This window comes from Lonchura striata, chromosome Z (genome assembly GCF_050655825.1).
Source record: "Lonchura striata isolate lonStrDom1 chromosome Z, ASM5065582v1, whole genome shotgun sequence".
In the NCBI taxonomy this organism is placed as follows: Eukaryota; Metazoa; Chordata; class Aves; order Passeriformes; family Estrildidae; genus Lonchura; species Lonchura striata.
In genome coordinates this window covers 64,972,938-64,989,206 of record NC_140740.1, presented here as the reverse complement: position 1 = coordinate 64,989,206, position 16,269 = coordinate 64,972,938, and the positions used below count along the sequence as shown (strand labels likewise).

The 16,269-nt window shown below is 37.6% G+C and overlaps 1 protein-coding gene across 5 annotated transcripts in view; it reads left to right on the top strand.

Moving 5' to 3' along the window:
• ADAMTSL1 (ADAMTS like 1) overlaps positions 1-16,269 on the top strand; it is a 389,105-nt gene that overhangs the window by 263,870 nt on the left and 108,966 nt on the right. For 4 of the 5 annotated variants that reach the window (XM_085567914.1, XM_085567913.1, XM_085567916.1 and 1 more), the window contains 3 exons: positions 6,284-6,410; positions 12,253-12,327; positions 15,172-15,329. In XM_085567914.1, coding sequence (XP_085424040.1) covers positions 6,284-6,410; positions 12,253-12,327; positions 15,172-15,329 — 360 coding nt within the window. Of the gene's footprint in view, positions 1-5,789; positions 5,862-6,283; positions 6,411-12,252; positions 12,328-15,171; positions 15,330-16,269 lie in introns of all 5 variants that reach the window. The other variant, XM_021535445.3, reaches the window with a different exon arrangement.

Genomic DNA, 16,269 nt, shown 5'->3' with positions numbered 1-16,269 from the left:
AAACAAAAAAAAATTGGTTGGTTAGAAATTACTAAATCTGAAAAATTCCATCTTTTTTTTTTTTTTTTTTTTATCTTGGAAGATTCCTTCTAATTAAATTTACATGTAACAAGTTACCTTTCCCCACATCCAAGACTTTAGAGCAACTGTAATCCTTATTTATAAGTGGCAGCTTTAAAATTAGTTGAATTTCTATTTGTTAAATCAAGGGTAGATTCAGAGCAAGTTCATATTTCTTTTTCCCCTGAGAGAAAATTAGGAGATAGAAATTTTTCTTCAGTTCCTTCTGCTGCTGGGTGTTTACTGTTTGCTTCTAGAGCATTGGCTGACCATTGATTCCCAATGGGCTGTGTCTGCTGTGCTGGATGAATGAGGCTATTTGGTTAAATATATTTGTTCTATATTTGCTCTTTGTTTAAATATATTACTAGCAGAGAGTTCTGGCTACCTGATAATGATGGGACAGGTACCAAGCAGGATCTGCAGCTTGGTTGCAGTGGATTAGTGGTAGATAAGGTAACCAGCAGCCACAAATCTACAGTCTGGCCAGCCATGTGTTTGGAAGGTGTATCTTAGACACTTCAATGGCTGTATTTAACAATTGGGGTACTCCTCAGTAACTGAAGTTTGTTTCATACTGCCTGAACAGTTGCAAGGTATGTTTCTCTTGAATACCAAGCAAGTACACTGATTGTACATGCCACTGGACCTGCTGTTACCGGCATAATTACAAATTGCCTTGCCATTGTGAAAATCATCTTATGGTCATTGATTATATTTGGATTGTGGTGTACCTTCACCAGAATTCCTGGGGACCTGGGGGAGTCATGCCTCATGCCAGGTGCTGGTCAAGATTGCCTGTGACAGGATAATGTCATGAGGCTGTGCCAGAAAAATACTGGGGCTGTAAAATATCATCTCAAAGGCGTCGGTGCACTGAAGGGCAGATACCTCACCAGCAGGAGCTGCAAGTCCTCATGTCACAGACACCAATACAGATCCAGTTTGCTGTACAGGCTCAAGCTTGTTCTCTCCCCAGTAATTTGAAGAATAGAGCAGCTCTTCATGCTGATTCTGTAAAATAGGATTTTGAACCCATTTGAAATGATGGCTCTGATCCAAAACCTTTTTCAGCTGAGCAGTGACAATCCACACAAGTCCCACATTGAGCCCCACATTAGTATCTATGTGAAGGGCAACTTTGTTTTTCTGAGATGCTCAGAACTTCTTGCGTTTGAACTGCAGACATGCCCTTTGAAAAACAGATTTATTTATAATTGCCTGGATTTGCAAGCTTGCTTGATTACATTATTTCCTGCCTGGAATTTCTTAATGCTGAATAGAAATTATTATGAAAACTTCTTACTTCAGGGCATTTCCAGACTAGCAGGGCTGGAGCAGAACCTGTCATTGCTGGTCCAGTTTTATTTCTGGAAATATCTGCTAAACTGAGCCAGAATTCAAGTCCACAAGGGGAACACATACACTTACAACACTCATGCACGCACTCAATGATTAGTTCCAACTCCTGTTGGACTTTTAGCCCAATGCCTTTAAACTATATGCAAGCAGTTGATCTGCTAATTTCATAGCTATCTCTTTTCTTGCAGCATCCTGTAAAAAATTATTTTGCAATGTGCCTCAGAGTTAGGAAGATCCTTATTTTTGTTTTGTCAACCCATGGACTGTCAAGTGTAGTAACGGGGTGGGGGGGGCGTGAGGGTGGGGCTTGGGTGGGGAGAAGAGGGGGAGAGTCAAACTCAGCATGAAGTCTGGGACTCCAGCCTAAAATATAATATGGAATCTTTACCTCTGAGTTCTCTGTAGTACATTGTGCCAGAAAACAACACAAGCTTGGCCAACTAGGGATTAGCTGTTATTATTCTGGCTTTTTGTTACTAGACTTTCTATGCTAAACCCATAAGGAGAATAAAAAATCAGCTCACTTTAGAGGTGGTGAAGAAGGTCTGGGCAAGCAGTTGGTACTCACCAGTGATTTCCTCACTCTGGTACTACATGGCTGACATTTTCCATATACTGAGAGACCTCCAGAGCTCTGCAAAGTCTGTCTTTACTGCTTTAAGGGCATTTAGCCACAATAGTCATGAGCTTTATAGAAGCACCTTTAGAAACACATAAGAGCTTCATACAAAACTTATCAAACTTACATGTTCTTGATTTTAATGGAGTTTGGATAGTCAGGCAACTTAATGGAGTTACTTCTGATGTTTTGTGCAGTAACAATGTGCAGTTCAAGCCTCTGACCACACTTCAGCAACTTGAAACTCAAAAGATATCAGTGTGGAATGTTTGCGCTTCATTACCCTGCTTCAAGGGGATGAAACCTAACATGTAATGTTAAGTATGAAAGCTGCTTACTTCAGAACATTTCCAGTTGTAGTTTGTTGTAGTCATCCATTTTCTTGTCTAGTGGGAGCTTCTTTCTTAGACCTTTATGGATTGAAAAAGACTTCATCTCCCTAAACCCCCCAGGATATACTGAGATCAGAACTAGAATTCATTGGAATGGGAAATTTCTATTCCACAGAAACTTCAGAATTTCAACATTGGATCCAGCTTCAAACCAAGACAAGGATTTGACATTTCAAAGCTTTTCAGAGAGTGAAATATTCCCTGAACTTCTGATTCCAAAATTTCACTCTGTTGTTTCAAACTGTGTCCCCCAAACCATTACCCTGAGCTGTATATTGGAGGTACAATATCCTTACTGTGTCCTTGGCTTACCGTGCTTACCATCAATGGCTTTCCATTTCATGACACATCCTCAACCACCTCTCATCAGGTGAATATGCTCATAGGTCAGTGTCTTGGCAGACTTTTCTAGTTCTGCAGACTAAGCCAGTCTACTTTTCTTGGTAGCTGGCCTCTCCTAGTGTCTTCGACATCTCTGATTATAGCCATTTTAAAACCTTCCCTCTGTGTTTTGTTCATGCTATGAATGGATGCTTGAAAGAAAAAATTCTGCCTTCCTGTTCCTTGTTAACCCTCTCTAGATTTCTGGGCAAGTGGTGACATATTTTCACCCATTCCATAACCTTTTTCAATGAGCTCTCTGCAGCCTTGATGGACAGTGAAAATTATGATATGGAAATTACATGTTCTCAACTCAACCAAACTTCTGTTTTTTCTGCTCAGAGACAAAAGATTTTGTTCTCACGAGTTGTGTATTTTTCCTTGTCTGATATTTTGCGGTCATAAAAGTCCAGCTTGCAAATTTTTTTTTTGTGTAAGAACTACTAAAAACTCATATTAGAGATTTGGAGTAGTGTTTTCATTTTAAAGCATCAATTACTCCATTTCAAACACTAGCAACTTTTTCTAGTGTGTGTAATTACCTTCAAAAGATAGAAGAATTTCCCTAGGTAATGAGAAAAAAGGAAAAAAAGGAAAAGGAAAAGGAAAAGGAAAAGGAAAAGGAAAAGGAAAAGGAAAAGGAAAAGGAAAAGGAAAAGGAAAAGGAAAAGGAAAAGGAAAAGGAAAAGGAAAAGGAAAAGGAAAAGGAAAAGGAAAAGGAAAAAAAGGAAAAGTAGTAAACTTGGGGATATTTTTTATTTCAGGCATTGGTTAATCACTTGTAAGTTTTTTTTTATGAAAATTTCATACATACTCCCAGAGCTCTGCATATCTATTTAGACAGATAATCTAACACAGTAAGGAAAATTCTCTACAGAGACCTTGAGAACAAATAGGAAATTCATTTCATTTCATCAAAACTTTTAATTGCATAAAGTTATGAGACACTGCCAAATACAGTAAGGTTAATACACATTTTGTACATACCACAAAAATGTTAGTAATCACAAAAGTTTCCATACTTCCACTTCATTCATACTTCCATTTGAAACACAGCATTTCAACAGAAGAAATATTTTTATGCCATACATTGGTAATGGCTGTCCAACTCGAAAAAAGTAACAAACCACAATATAACTTCCTTTCACACCTGAGATTTTCCTGGTGGTTTCCTCCACAAGTTGTGACCTAGCTCCAAATTTCTCAGTTTATAAATTAACTTTAATCAGGGTATAGCCCATAGCAATATGTGGGCTGATGATTCACAAAGTTAAAAATGCTTTGAAGAAGTAAATTCTGGGTTTTTTAAATACATTACCTCATACCTGGAGTTAAGATCCAGCCAATTTCCTATCCGAGCAGTTCACATATTAATTTCAAAATAGGCAAAAGCATAAAGATTTGTGTAACTGCCCTAAACTGAACTTTTGAGCAGATATGAAAGGGAATTCTGGCCTTTCTTCTGTTATCTGGGCTCCCCAGCGGGACCCTTCTCACTGTGGGAGCTAGTGATCACTAGAAGGAAAATCTGATTTGTGGCATTGACATACAGTTTTCAGATCATGCAAATGATTCTTTCTACCATGTTTTACACAGTGATTTTCCTGCAAGTTAAAGTATACCAGTCTGTGTATATCAAAGGTTGTTCAGCTCCTGTAGGAATATTCTTATTCAGAGGAAAAAAAAAAAAAAAAAAAAAACCAAAACCAAAAAAACAAAAAAAAATTAAAATCTTACACAGTACTGTGGATACAATTTGTGTGTCTGTGCTTGGAAGTTTTGTAGATGGAGCAATCACAGTCAAGACATGCTTACGTTTGCTTCATTTTTCTAACCATTAATTGTCATGATATTTTTAATTTTTTAAAATGTCTTTTGCAGTCTTGATATGGCTAGCTTTTCAAATAAATGTATAATTTTTGTGACTGTTGCTTCTTTAGGCTTCATTAATTCTCTTAGAGGGATCATAGTATAATGTGTAAGCATAGGAGGCTTGATGCAGCTCTTACCTGGAAAAAGTCGGTAAAATAAAAAAAAAATTTGATTATTGCTTTCATCAAGCTTGAATCTATAATGATTTAAATAAAATTAATTATATTGTCAATTTGACAGATAATCAAGGAAATAGCTATTCTGCAGCTAATAAAATAATGATGTTAGAAATGGGAATTCAATTGCTAAAAGAAAATACTGGTTACTGAAACCTGCATTTTCATAGACAAATGAAGAGCAAATGTATATCTCACCCTAGCAGAAATATGTAATTCTGTCCACTCAGATTTGCACAAATAAGAAATATTATTCTATGAATATTTTAGTGGGCAAGTTACACATACAGCTTTTATGAGGCTTGATGATAAGTGCCCTGTTTGCTCTCATCATTTTCTAGGACATAGTTCTCAGATTTAACTAAAACTCAGAAATGTGGGAAAAATCAAAGCTGAAAAAACACTTTATTTTAAATTCCGTGTGTTTATATATACCCTCTCTGTTTGGCTAAGAGCCTTAGCACAACCTCATTAGAAGTTATAGACAAATATTTGTTCATTGCTTACTCTGAATGCCAGAATGCTAGAAGGCCTTTTATTTTCTAGTACTTAAGAAAGGTAATTATAACATTTTTAAGACTTTCTTAATTTCTTGGATTTCTATTAATTATGTAAAAAAATTCATAACTTGGATGCAGCATTTAAAGTTCAAGCAAAAGGCCTACATTATCATTGTGTTAAATGTAATTAATTTTAAATGTACTGAATTATAAATAACTATTTGATTCTTCCTGGAATAACAAGGTTTTTGCAAACTGAGAAACCTAGTTAATCTATTCAACTCTTAAAATTTTTAACCAAACAATTTGCATGCAGGAATAAAACCAATTTCAGAGCAAGTAATTACATTCATGCAATGACTCTCAAATCTTTTGTTGCAATAATTCCAGCCTTCTTTATCAGATCTTTTGCTATGTCTGAACACAGGCATTGACAGTGTGGAATGGGATTATTGTCAAACATAATTAAAACCACATGGCTTCACCAGCTGCAGAGCAGGTAAAATTTCAGAGCCATGTTGCTATTGATCCATGCTGCTCTTCATTTTATCTATCTGTCTGCTTCCTATCTGTCTTTTTATCTGTTTCAGGCATTTTTCTTTGTGAAACTCTAAGAAGGGAAATTTCTGATAGGACTCTGACCAAGAAAGGTTCACAATGCCCTAAAATAACAACCTCCAACAATACTCTTTTCTTCCTCTGGACTGCAAAAGCCACTGAGTACTAACCTGTTCCCTTATGTCTCGCCTGACTTCAGTGCACAGTGCCAGCCAGAATTGCTGAGCCTCTTTCGTTGCTAAGGTACTTTATGGCCCTCTAGAGATGCTAAGAGAGAAATTTAGAGTAATTAATTGCAGACATGGATTGAGCAGTCAGTTGGTAAGTGCTCATGTTGAACTGCACATCTTTCTTTCTCGCCAGATTGTTGGCTGTGACCACCAGCTGGGAAGTGCTGCCAAGGAAGATAACTGTGGGGTCTGCAATGGAGATGGGTCCACCTGCCGGCTGGTTCGAGGCCAGTATAAGTCCCAGCTCTCTGCAAGTAAACGTAAGCTGTTCCTCCTGGTAGAGTGCCATCTTCCCCTTTTAGCGCAGTTTTTGGTTTTTGCAGGCTAGATTTTACCCCACTCTTTCTTAGGCACCTGAATAGTCATGCTTACTCTGGTTGTCCCCAAAGGTGTTTGCCTCTTGGGTTAAAGCAGCTTTGGTCAGGTTGTGGAGGTGGACAGAGGCTTGTGGAAAGGTGTCATCAGGATATGCCCCATCTCAGCTAGCCAGTTGCTTGTGAAGAGCAGGAGAGCAGGAGGAGGTGGCTCTTCCAGCACCACTCTGGGTGCTTTAGCTGGCTAGGCCCAGGACTTAGTGCACGCTGCTCTGAACAGAATGGTTGGTGCTGCTCTACAGCAAGGGGAGCCCTGAGGGGCATTTGGTGCCAGCCTGGCCGAGTGCTCTCTCCAAGGCCTGTGAGCATCATGTGGGCCAGCGTGCTCAGCACGGCTGCTCAGTTCTACAGGGAATGAGGAACCAAAGTTGTCAGAAACTGCCAACACAGGCTTGAGAGAGCCGTGTGAGCCATGTGAAAAACATGGCCTTTCCCGCATGCTGACCCAGCTTTAACTGAGTAGTACTCATGTACTCCAGTGAGCATATTATTTTATCCTGAACCCCAGACAGATTTTTTCAATCTGTTTATAGCACCACAGATGGAGCTATAAAACTTTTGGGGTGAGAAATAAGGTGTGTCTTATCAGTTTGAAAGAAGGATTAAAAGGTAGGTGTGTTTTCATGCTTATGTAGACGCACCTAAAGAATCACATGTGCTAGCCTGAAAACCTGCCCCCAGCCTTAGAGTTTAATCATACCTGCTCTACCATTCTGGAGCATTCTGTTGCAATTGCTGAATAGCACATGACTTTAAAGAATAAAATAGCAGTGTAATATCTGTTGAAGACTGTATGTATACTTGTGGGTTCTGTAACAGGGAAAGCTGCTTTTTACAAAAGCTTCTCTCTGCCAAAAAAGTAACTGCGTTGGTGTGGAGCATGGCACACAGAGCAGCTGATAGCACAGTGCAGGTGTGGCTCCTTGTTTGCTGAGTGAGAGGGAGAGCAGGAGGAAAAAAGGGGAAGGGAAGGGAAGGGAAGGGAAGGGAAGGGAAGGGAAGGGAAGGGAAGGGAAGGGAAGGGAAGGGAAGGGAAGGGAAGGGAAGGGAAGGGAAGGGAAGGGAAGGGAAGGGAAGGGAAGGGAAGGGAAGGGAAGGGAAGGGAAGGGAAGGGAAGGGAAGGGAAGGGAAGAAAGGAATAATCCTCATAAGAAGATTATGAAGCAGAATTGTACAAGAGGAAAAGGAATAATTCACAAATATTTAGGAATGTAATTTCACCTCATTATTAAGTTATTTTGCAATGGACAGGAACAGATTTGGAAATCTCCAGGCCATTTGGGACGTAATCGTGTTTGTGAATATTTTTTGGCAAATGTCTTTTCCTGTAGGAGAAATTAATTGCTTTTAGTTGCTTTGTGGTAAAATGGTGCTCATCTCTTCTCTACTGAAGATAAAGTCACTAATATATTATGCACAGGACTAAAATGTTAGTAAAACACAGTATGTACTCCCAATGGTTTCCTATTAAATGTAAAGAATATTATATAGGTAATAGAGCAGATGGCTAAGAGCACAATCTTAGACTGAGATAACTGTGAAAAAAAGTTAGAGAACTGATTTCTCAGACACATTTGCCTGTATATAATTGTTATGTAAGCTAGGAAAATTGTAGATTTTATGTGTAGTCTGCATACTGTGGCATTATTTCAATCCCTGCTGTGAACATACATGTTCTTATGCAACACTGTGAACCTTGAATCTATGAATAGTAATTCTTTTTTTAAATTGAATTTAAAAAATCTTAAAAACACAGTTATGAATCCCCTTCACATGTATGAATTCATATGATTTGTTTTTGTGTTTGACTTCAAAATGATTTACATAAATATTGTGGAAATTTGAGATTTTAAATGTTGAAATTCTTTCAAAAATCTATTGTGTTCATTTTCTGCATTTATGCCAGCTCTGTTGGCACTTTATCTGTGTCAGGACCTTGCTTATTTGTCACTATAAACATAAATACACTTGCAAATCTGTGATCAGGGGCTTATTCATTTTATTTATTCAGTCATTTAAATGACTGGATTCACTAGTGGATTGCTAAATTTCAAGTTATCTTTATAAAATAATCCTGGTTTTTTAGATTTATGTCTATTTTATCTGTGGTCTAAACAAGGGTTTAAAAGGCAGACTGCCATTCAGCATTAGAAAAATCAGAGGGGAAATGTACATCAGTGACTAGATACCAGCAGTGCCTAGATATTTGGCCTCACTTAGGATTTTTGTTTCCCTAAGAATAGAATTCAGTCCTGAGGACTGTTCTGGGGCTTGGACAGGTGATCTTTACTCCAGGGTTGTCCCAATAGTTTCTGAAGCTGTTTATATCTCAAAACTATTCCAAACACAGTCTTCAGCTCATCATACTAAAGTAATTTTCTCTTGGTGCTCACATCTGGTTCCCTTATCCCTGTTGTTTATATCATGTAAAGGCATAAGAAAGACATTAATAGCGCTTTTAAGCACTTAGCATTTCCTACAGAAACAGTTTCTCCACTATTTATAGGGGTAGTACACAGAGTGGCCTCAGAGACAGAAACATAGTAGGGCAAGACGTAGTGTGATGCTGAATTCTAAGTTACATATTTAAGAAAAAGGAAGCACCTGTGTCTATACTTTTGTAAGACTAATAATAAAAAGGCTACAAAAACCTTCATTCATTTCAGAAATATTCTTTTTTCTTAGGTGGCTTTGGTGGTTCTTTAGAAGTCTGCAGAAAATACATCTTTCTCTTTTTATTTAGTATCTTCTTTAGGGAACCCTGTATGTCCTTCCTATGAAGATAAGATGCATTTAAGCAGGCTTCCTTGTGTTCACCAAGAAGCTAGAGAGTTAGTCCTGTAAGTTGAAAGTGCATTCTGCTGATCACCTAGTGTATAGTTGGTATTTCCTAAAACATCTGGATTGACATCTGCTAGCAGAATAGGGTAGTTTAAAAGAGACTTGTAGAAATTATAATGCTGTCTAGATATTCACCTAATTACTCTTGTTATGGCAGTCGAAAATATATGTAGCTCCAGATTTCCACTGAATATCAGTAGTAATCAGGAGATAGAAAAAACCCCATTTTTCATCATGAGAACTGACAAACCATTTGTCCAAAATCCAAATTAAAAATCCAAAACTAGAATAAACTTCTCTCTTGTGAGAATCTAATGCATGTATATGACAGTTAACTGCTGCTTTTCTTCTCAGCTTTGAGCCACTGTTTTCCCAGTTATCTGGGACCTTCCTTTGCTTCTATGCATGGTCAGACAAAACCAACCACCTGTTAAAGCATTTTGTTTATTTTCCACACCGCTGCTCAACAATCCATGTCTCTGCATATTGTTGGGGAGAGCTGTGACTAATGTTAGCCTGCTTACTTTCATATCTCTTCACAGGAAATGTCTCCTCCTTATCACTGTAAATCTCAGGAAATTATCCTTCAATCCCCCTGCTTCTGCTTTGTGAAAGCAGGAAGAACTGCTTTCACAGAAGAAGATAAGCATAAATCCCACTGAGCTTTGCATTTCACATAAAGCGTGCTAAGATTTCAAATGGAGAGCAACTACAAGATCAGGTGAAATATAGTCCTAGCAATACCCTGGGGCAGGAGATGCAGGCTGAGAATATAAGCTCACATGGGCTTTAAACTGTCCGTGTTTTCTGTGACATGTCAGTGAGTTGTAACTCTGCAGCACAGAGCTTGTAACTGAGAGACAGATATAATCATGGCATGGGACTGTCTTTAAATAAGACTTGTATAAAAATTATTAATATTTTTTTTTTAAATTAAAGTTACTGTTTTGCTAAACTCAGTCCAAAAAATGCTGTATATATACAGCAAAATGATGTGTCATGCTCACATATTTTGTTCCCCAATGGATAAAATATTTTATACTACTGGGTATCTTGAATCTGAATGCTAGAATGGTACCAATAAAGCAGTATTAGAATATTAGTATTTAATTATTTTTTTTTTTTAGATATTGAATATTTGTTTTTCCAAATACAAAATTTGAATTATGTATTGATATGAAAGATTCCTAGCTTTACTAATTAGTGCGGTATCAGAGATGTGAGTGAGCAAAACCTGTGTTGAGTTTAATTAAACCCAGTTACAAAAGACTTAGACACTGAAATTTTGGATAGTTTGAGAAAACATACCAAATCAGAATGTGAAAATGGGACATGCTTCAGAAGTGCCTGAAAATTTGAACAGTTTTTATGTCCACACAACTTTTGTGGCACTTAGAGTGACTGCTTACATTTCTGCCTAACTTCTGGGGTAATAAGAGGGAGCAAAAGTATGAGTATTTCATTCCATAAAGCTTTGAAAAGTAAGTGTCAGGAATTCTTATATTGCATTACAGAATTTAAAATTTAACTAAAAGTGTTTTAGTTCAGAGTTTTTGAGATATTATGGGTTTGGATAAATGAATGTATCGGATGAATGAATAGATTGCTTAAAAGTTCCTTCTAGTAGTGTTTCCTCTGTCTTTTGGCTCTCCACCTTTGATATAAAATGACCACATCAACAACTATTTCACTAGTAAATGACAATCATGATTTAACTGGGTTCCAAGTGTTTTCCTAGTTTTGTCTGGACAGAAGTGTAAGACCCCAACTCATATATTTGAATGAAAGATAAAATGCTTTTATTGTCTGAGTTGGCCTCACCTGACAAAGCAAAACACTGTTTTGAGAGCAGAGCTGTAGCTCCTGCTAGAAGGCATTTCATAACATAGATGTGAGCAGTTCTAATGAAGAAATAGCAAAAGAGACTTTTTCCTCTCACTTCCACTTTTCCTCTCTCTACCACTTTCTCATTCCCCAGAAAAAATCCTTTTAGGCATGCATACCTTTTCTTTCCCAGCTTCCAGTTTCATGGAAAGAAGGCAGAAAGGACAGGGAAAGGTGAATGAAATGTGCTGGTTAGTCCAGGTCAGCATGCTCTGGGCAGACCACTTCATAACATTGTGTGTCATCTTTCTGTGTCTTTGTGCCTCCCTTCAGGACATTTCTGAGGTTACTGCCTCTTTAGAAATGCTGACCTAACTAACTTTCACAGCTGCAAGTGACCTATACATTTATTCACACCTTGGTTAAAATGCAGTTGGCAAAGCTGCCAAGGGCTTCATAGGTGCAATATCCTTCTTTAATGCCTATTTATGTAACAGTCTAATGGGTTTCTGCTTTTCCAGGGCTTTCTGCTAGCAGTATAGAAAAGGAAGCAGAATTATAGTCCTTATAGTCATTAAAACAAGAGTGTGAAAGGGATAACTGAGAGCACTAGGACACCATCACATAGCATGGACAGGATCATGGAGAAGCTGTGGGGTTTAAGTGGGAAAATGTCAGGTGAGAAATGGGAAAGCTATTCTGGTTAAGTATCAGAATAAGCTTATGCTTCTTGACTTCACCACAAACACGGATTCAAAATACTTAAAAATTTTAAGTGGAGTTGTGATGAAATAGAAACTTCTTAGTTACTCATGAAAAACATAAATAGTTATGAAGGAGTTTGGGATAAATAAAATCAACACGTTTGGATTCTTCTAAGCAGAAGTTTCTTACTACATTTAACAAATTTCTTTTTCAGATTTTTAGTAATATGTCTTGGCATTTTTAATTGGTCCTAAGGTTTTTCTTTTGACTGCCTTGTAAATACCTATTACAATGCTTATTTTAAAACAGATGGGAATTTCCTTGCTTATTTACTCCATGTGTTTTTGCATTCACACAGTGGATGATACAGTGGTTGCTATTCCCTATGGAAGTAGACAAATTCGCCTCGTGCTGAAAGGACCTGATCATTTATGTAAGTAGAAGAAGTTGGTGTGCCCTTGTTTAAGAGAGTCTTGGTAACCTGCAGTGCTCTGTTTACACTGGTTTCCCTCTTTTAGATCACTGATTTCAACACACAGATGAGTCTTGCCCTCAGACGTTTTCCTCTGACCCAGTTATCTCAGTGGTACACTCTTTTCAAAGACAACAGTGCAGAGTTCTTTGTCCCTCCATAATTTTTCAGTCATTTCTGTTTGCTTATCCTTTGGCTGGCTCAATTGGTGTCAAGTGCTTTTGTTTAAAATTTAAAAAGTACATGCCACTGAGTGAAGAAATATTGAGAACAGTAAAGTATAAGCTTCCCTGCAGCTCAGCTCAGCCACCAAGCTGCTCATGACTTTAACACATTCCTGTTATGATCTTTCTCTCTCCCTTGAATGCACATATGCACTCACACCATGCATGTGCACATGCAAACACACACACAAAATCACATTCTAAAGATCTGAGACTGCATACAAAAATGAAATCTTGTTCTTTTGCAGAGATACTGTTCCAAGGAGTGAAGACCACTGAGTTCTGTTAGCCCATCACTTGCCTATAAGACTTTCATGCTTCATCTGTGTATCCCAGTGACTATATACCCCTCTTTTCTGGGAGGAGTCTCAGGATTTGAGAATATTCTGCTGAAGGCAAATCCATTTATTTCATTAATAGAAGCTTCTGGCATCCCTCTCTCTCATTTTCCAGTGCAGTAGCTGCTCACAAGCTGCTTGCTTTTTTATCAACAGGAAATTAATATTAGAGTATTAGTAAATATGATTTACTGTCAGAATAAAACCCCAAACTGTACTGCTTGACCTCTCAGTAGCAGAAATTATTGTAAGATAAGTCGAGCTACCCTTTTCCTCTTTCAAAAGTCTTTAGGAATTTTCTGCAGTACAGATCATTTATGTCTTCTGTGTTTGTTAGTGTAGGTACAAACATGAGTGTTAGCAAAGGATGTGAAACACCAAATCATTTCATTGCCTCCATATTTTCTTTCACCCAAAAATTTTATACAGGGTAGCAAAATAAGGGATAGTTTACTAGTCCTGTACTGTAGCTCCCTACTTGTGTTGAGAAAGCACTGGATTCTTCACATTTAAAGCTCTGGATAAAGACCAGCAAATGAAGGTTATAAACCAAGAAAAAAATATATTATGTTTTTGTTTAAAGTTCAAATGCTGCCTGTACTTCAGTTTTAAGTGTCCCTTTGGGTATTCTTGAGCTGCTCCAGTATAGCTGATATTATTTTGCCAGTACATGACATGCACTCCTCCTTTCTCTCTTGTCTTTTCTAATACAGATATTCTCTGTAGAAAATTTTCTACTTTTGTTATTGTTTCAGTGAAACTGAGCTATAAGACAGCTCAGAGAGAAATGAGATTTTAGCTGGAGAGATGGATCTAAAGCTTCACTCAGGCCATGTCATATTTAATTACAAAAAGATTTGAATCAGCAAGGTCTGCTTCAGTCACTGGTTGAGATTTAGATTAACTGCCGTGTGTAAACATTAATAAGTCCAAATATATCTCTTTCTTGTTTCAGATGTCTCCATGAATCTTTCTGTTTGCCCATCAAAGGATTTTATATATGTATGAGCTAAAGTCAGTTTCAGGGGGAGGGAGTATTTTCCCCTGTGAACTTCAGTTGTGGGAGAAGTCAACAGGAGGTTGATTATATATACACAAGTCTTAAAACCATTTTTACTCCTGTTGCATGCAGTCTTGCCAAAAACAAATAGATGTCCAAGTGAATCACAAGGGAGGAGACTGGTCTCACGGAAAACCAAGGAATTCATCATTACAGTGAAAATTCTTAGTGTACTGCCTCAGCAACTTCCTTCATTAATTAGTTCCCTTAATCCATAGTGAAAAGCAGTCTACTGCAATTACATTTTTGTTCCCCAATTAGCAAACATATGCAAATAAAAGATTGGTTTTGAAAATATATCTCCATCATAGATTAATTGTATGCCTTAGGTGCCTCACTGTCTTGGAGGTTTCCTGCCTATATTCATAAATATATGTGAAAGGTTTTGAGCTTTATAATCTTTATTATGAAAGGCCCTGTTGTTTTTAAATAACTACCAGAAACTGTTTACTGATGAATATGCTGTAAAGCATAATCTGGAGTTGGTAGAGAGGCTAGCTGAATGATGAAACAGACCTAGTTTCTGACTGTTGACTTCTATTTATCATTATCATTACTTTTAATATGACAATCAGAAGTAGCTACTACAAAACAGTATCTGAATTAATGTCCTTTTGCAGAACTGTGAATACAGAGAGAAACAGATGGAGAACTCAGGAGGGTTCAGTACCCACTTTCCCCTTCTACTCCACTGGGATGGGCCAGACTGCTTCTGGAGAGGAAAGGGGATTGCTGTCATACTGATATTTCTTTCCTGAATATCCTGCTTTCAGTTAATTGTCGACCAAAACAGCATGTGGTTAGTGACCCACGTCTGAACTGAAAGAGGGTACAGCAACTTAGCAGTGCTTATGGGCCAAGGTCTAAGTCACGCTCCACATAGGAGCATAAATTACTGAGGGTCAGTTAAAAAAACAACAAATATGCCTAACAGTGAATGGATTAGTATGTCTGGAAGAGTAAAAACATGACCTATGGGTGAGGAGGGGAATGTGAGCTAAAAATACAAGAGTTGAACAAAGACAAAAAGCAGATGGAAAAATAAAAAAGGAAAGTGTGCAAATGTGAATAACTATGGGAAAAGAGTTGCAATATTACTAATTTTTGCTTTTTTTTTTTTTTCTGCTCTCACTTTAAATTGCAATGCTCTGGTTTCCTGACAGTTTTTTTTTCTGTTTGTCAGATTTGGAAACTAAGACTCTCCAAGGTGTGAAGAGTGAAAACAGCCTCAGCACCACTGGCTCCTTCCTTGTAGAAAATTCTAGCATTGATTTCCAGAAGTTTCCTGACAAGGAGATCTTAAGAATATCTGGGCCTCTCACTGCAGACTTTACTATCAAGGTGAGGGTCATTGGTCATTGGCATCTTAGAGCAACATAAAGTAAGGCCATATGTGCTAGGATTTCCAGTAGATGTTTATCATAAAGCCTAATCCAGGTTTTCTCTTGAACTTTACATGTAATTCTTTATTGTTGTATATCTGAAGAAAACTTCACAGGAAGCTCCTCAGGAGAGAGAGACTGCACTTATGTCAAGAAAGGCATAGACATTATATGCCCTAAAAAGAACTTGTTTCAAGAAAACACAGATTACTTTCTATGTGCACTACTGAGGTAGTTATAAATCAATGGCATGCAGTTATCTTTGTGATAAGTAGAAAGATACATCTTTGACCCATAGTTTGTTGGGTGTATACTGGTGTAGTTGCACAGAAGACTGAAAGAAAGTGAAAAGTCTCCAAGCTCTAAAATAAATGGGATAATTTTTCTTGAGAAGTTGTGGCATCATTTTGAAGTTCTGCTTTTTGTTGCACTGGCAATAAGAGGAAAATTATTTCTTGCCATTAGAGCATTTCTATTCTTACAGGTAATATAAAACACATTGCTGGAAGCAGTGCGCACATTCTGTGGGAAAACAAACATACAAAAATGAACATTTGGGAGTTGCAATAAAATAAATCCTTTTCCAGTAGGTCCAAGGAACCTGAAGGATTTCAGCTGTAAAGCTGCAAAACCTGTATCATGTCCAGGACTATGTAAATTTTTCACTATAAGCCTCAGTAGTAGATGACATTTGTTTTATCCTTGAGCTAGTGGCAGCTAGAGGTTTGAACAGTGACATGGAAAATGTCCTAAGTGATTGTCCTGGGTTAAGCTGAGTTGTGATGGAATGGGTTAGCTTGGGAAGTAGCACAGTCTTGTAGATTGTCCCCTGTCAATCATGGTATGTTACCAGCTGAAAAAGTAAATTAAAATTTTCACAACTCGTTCATAAGGAGAAG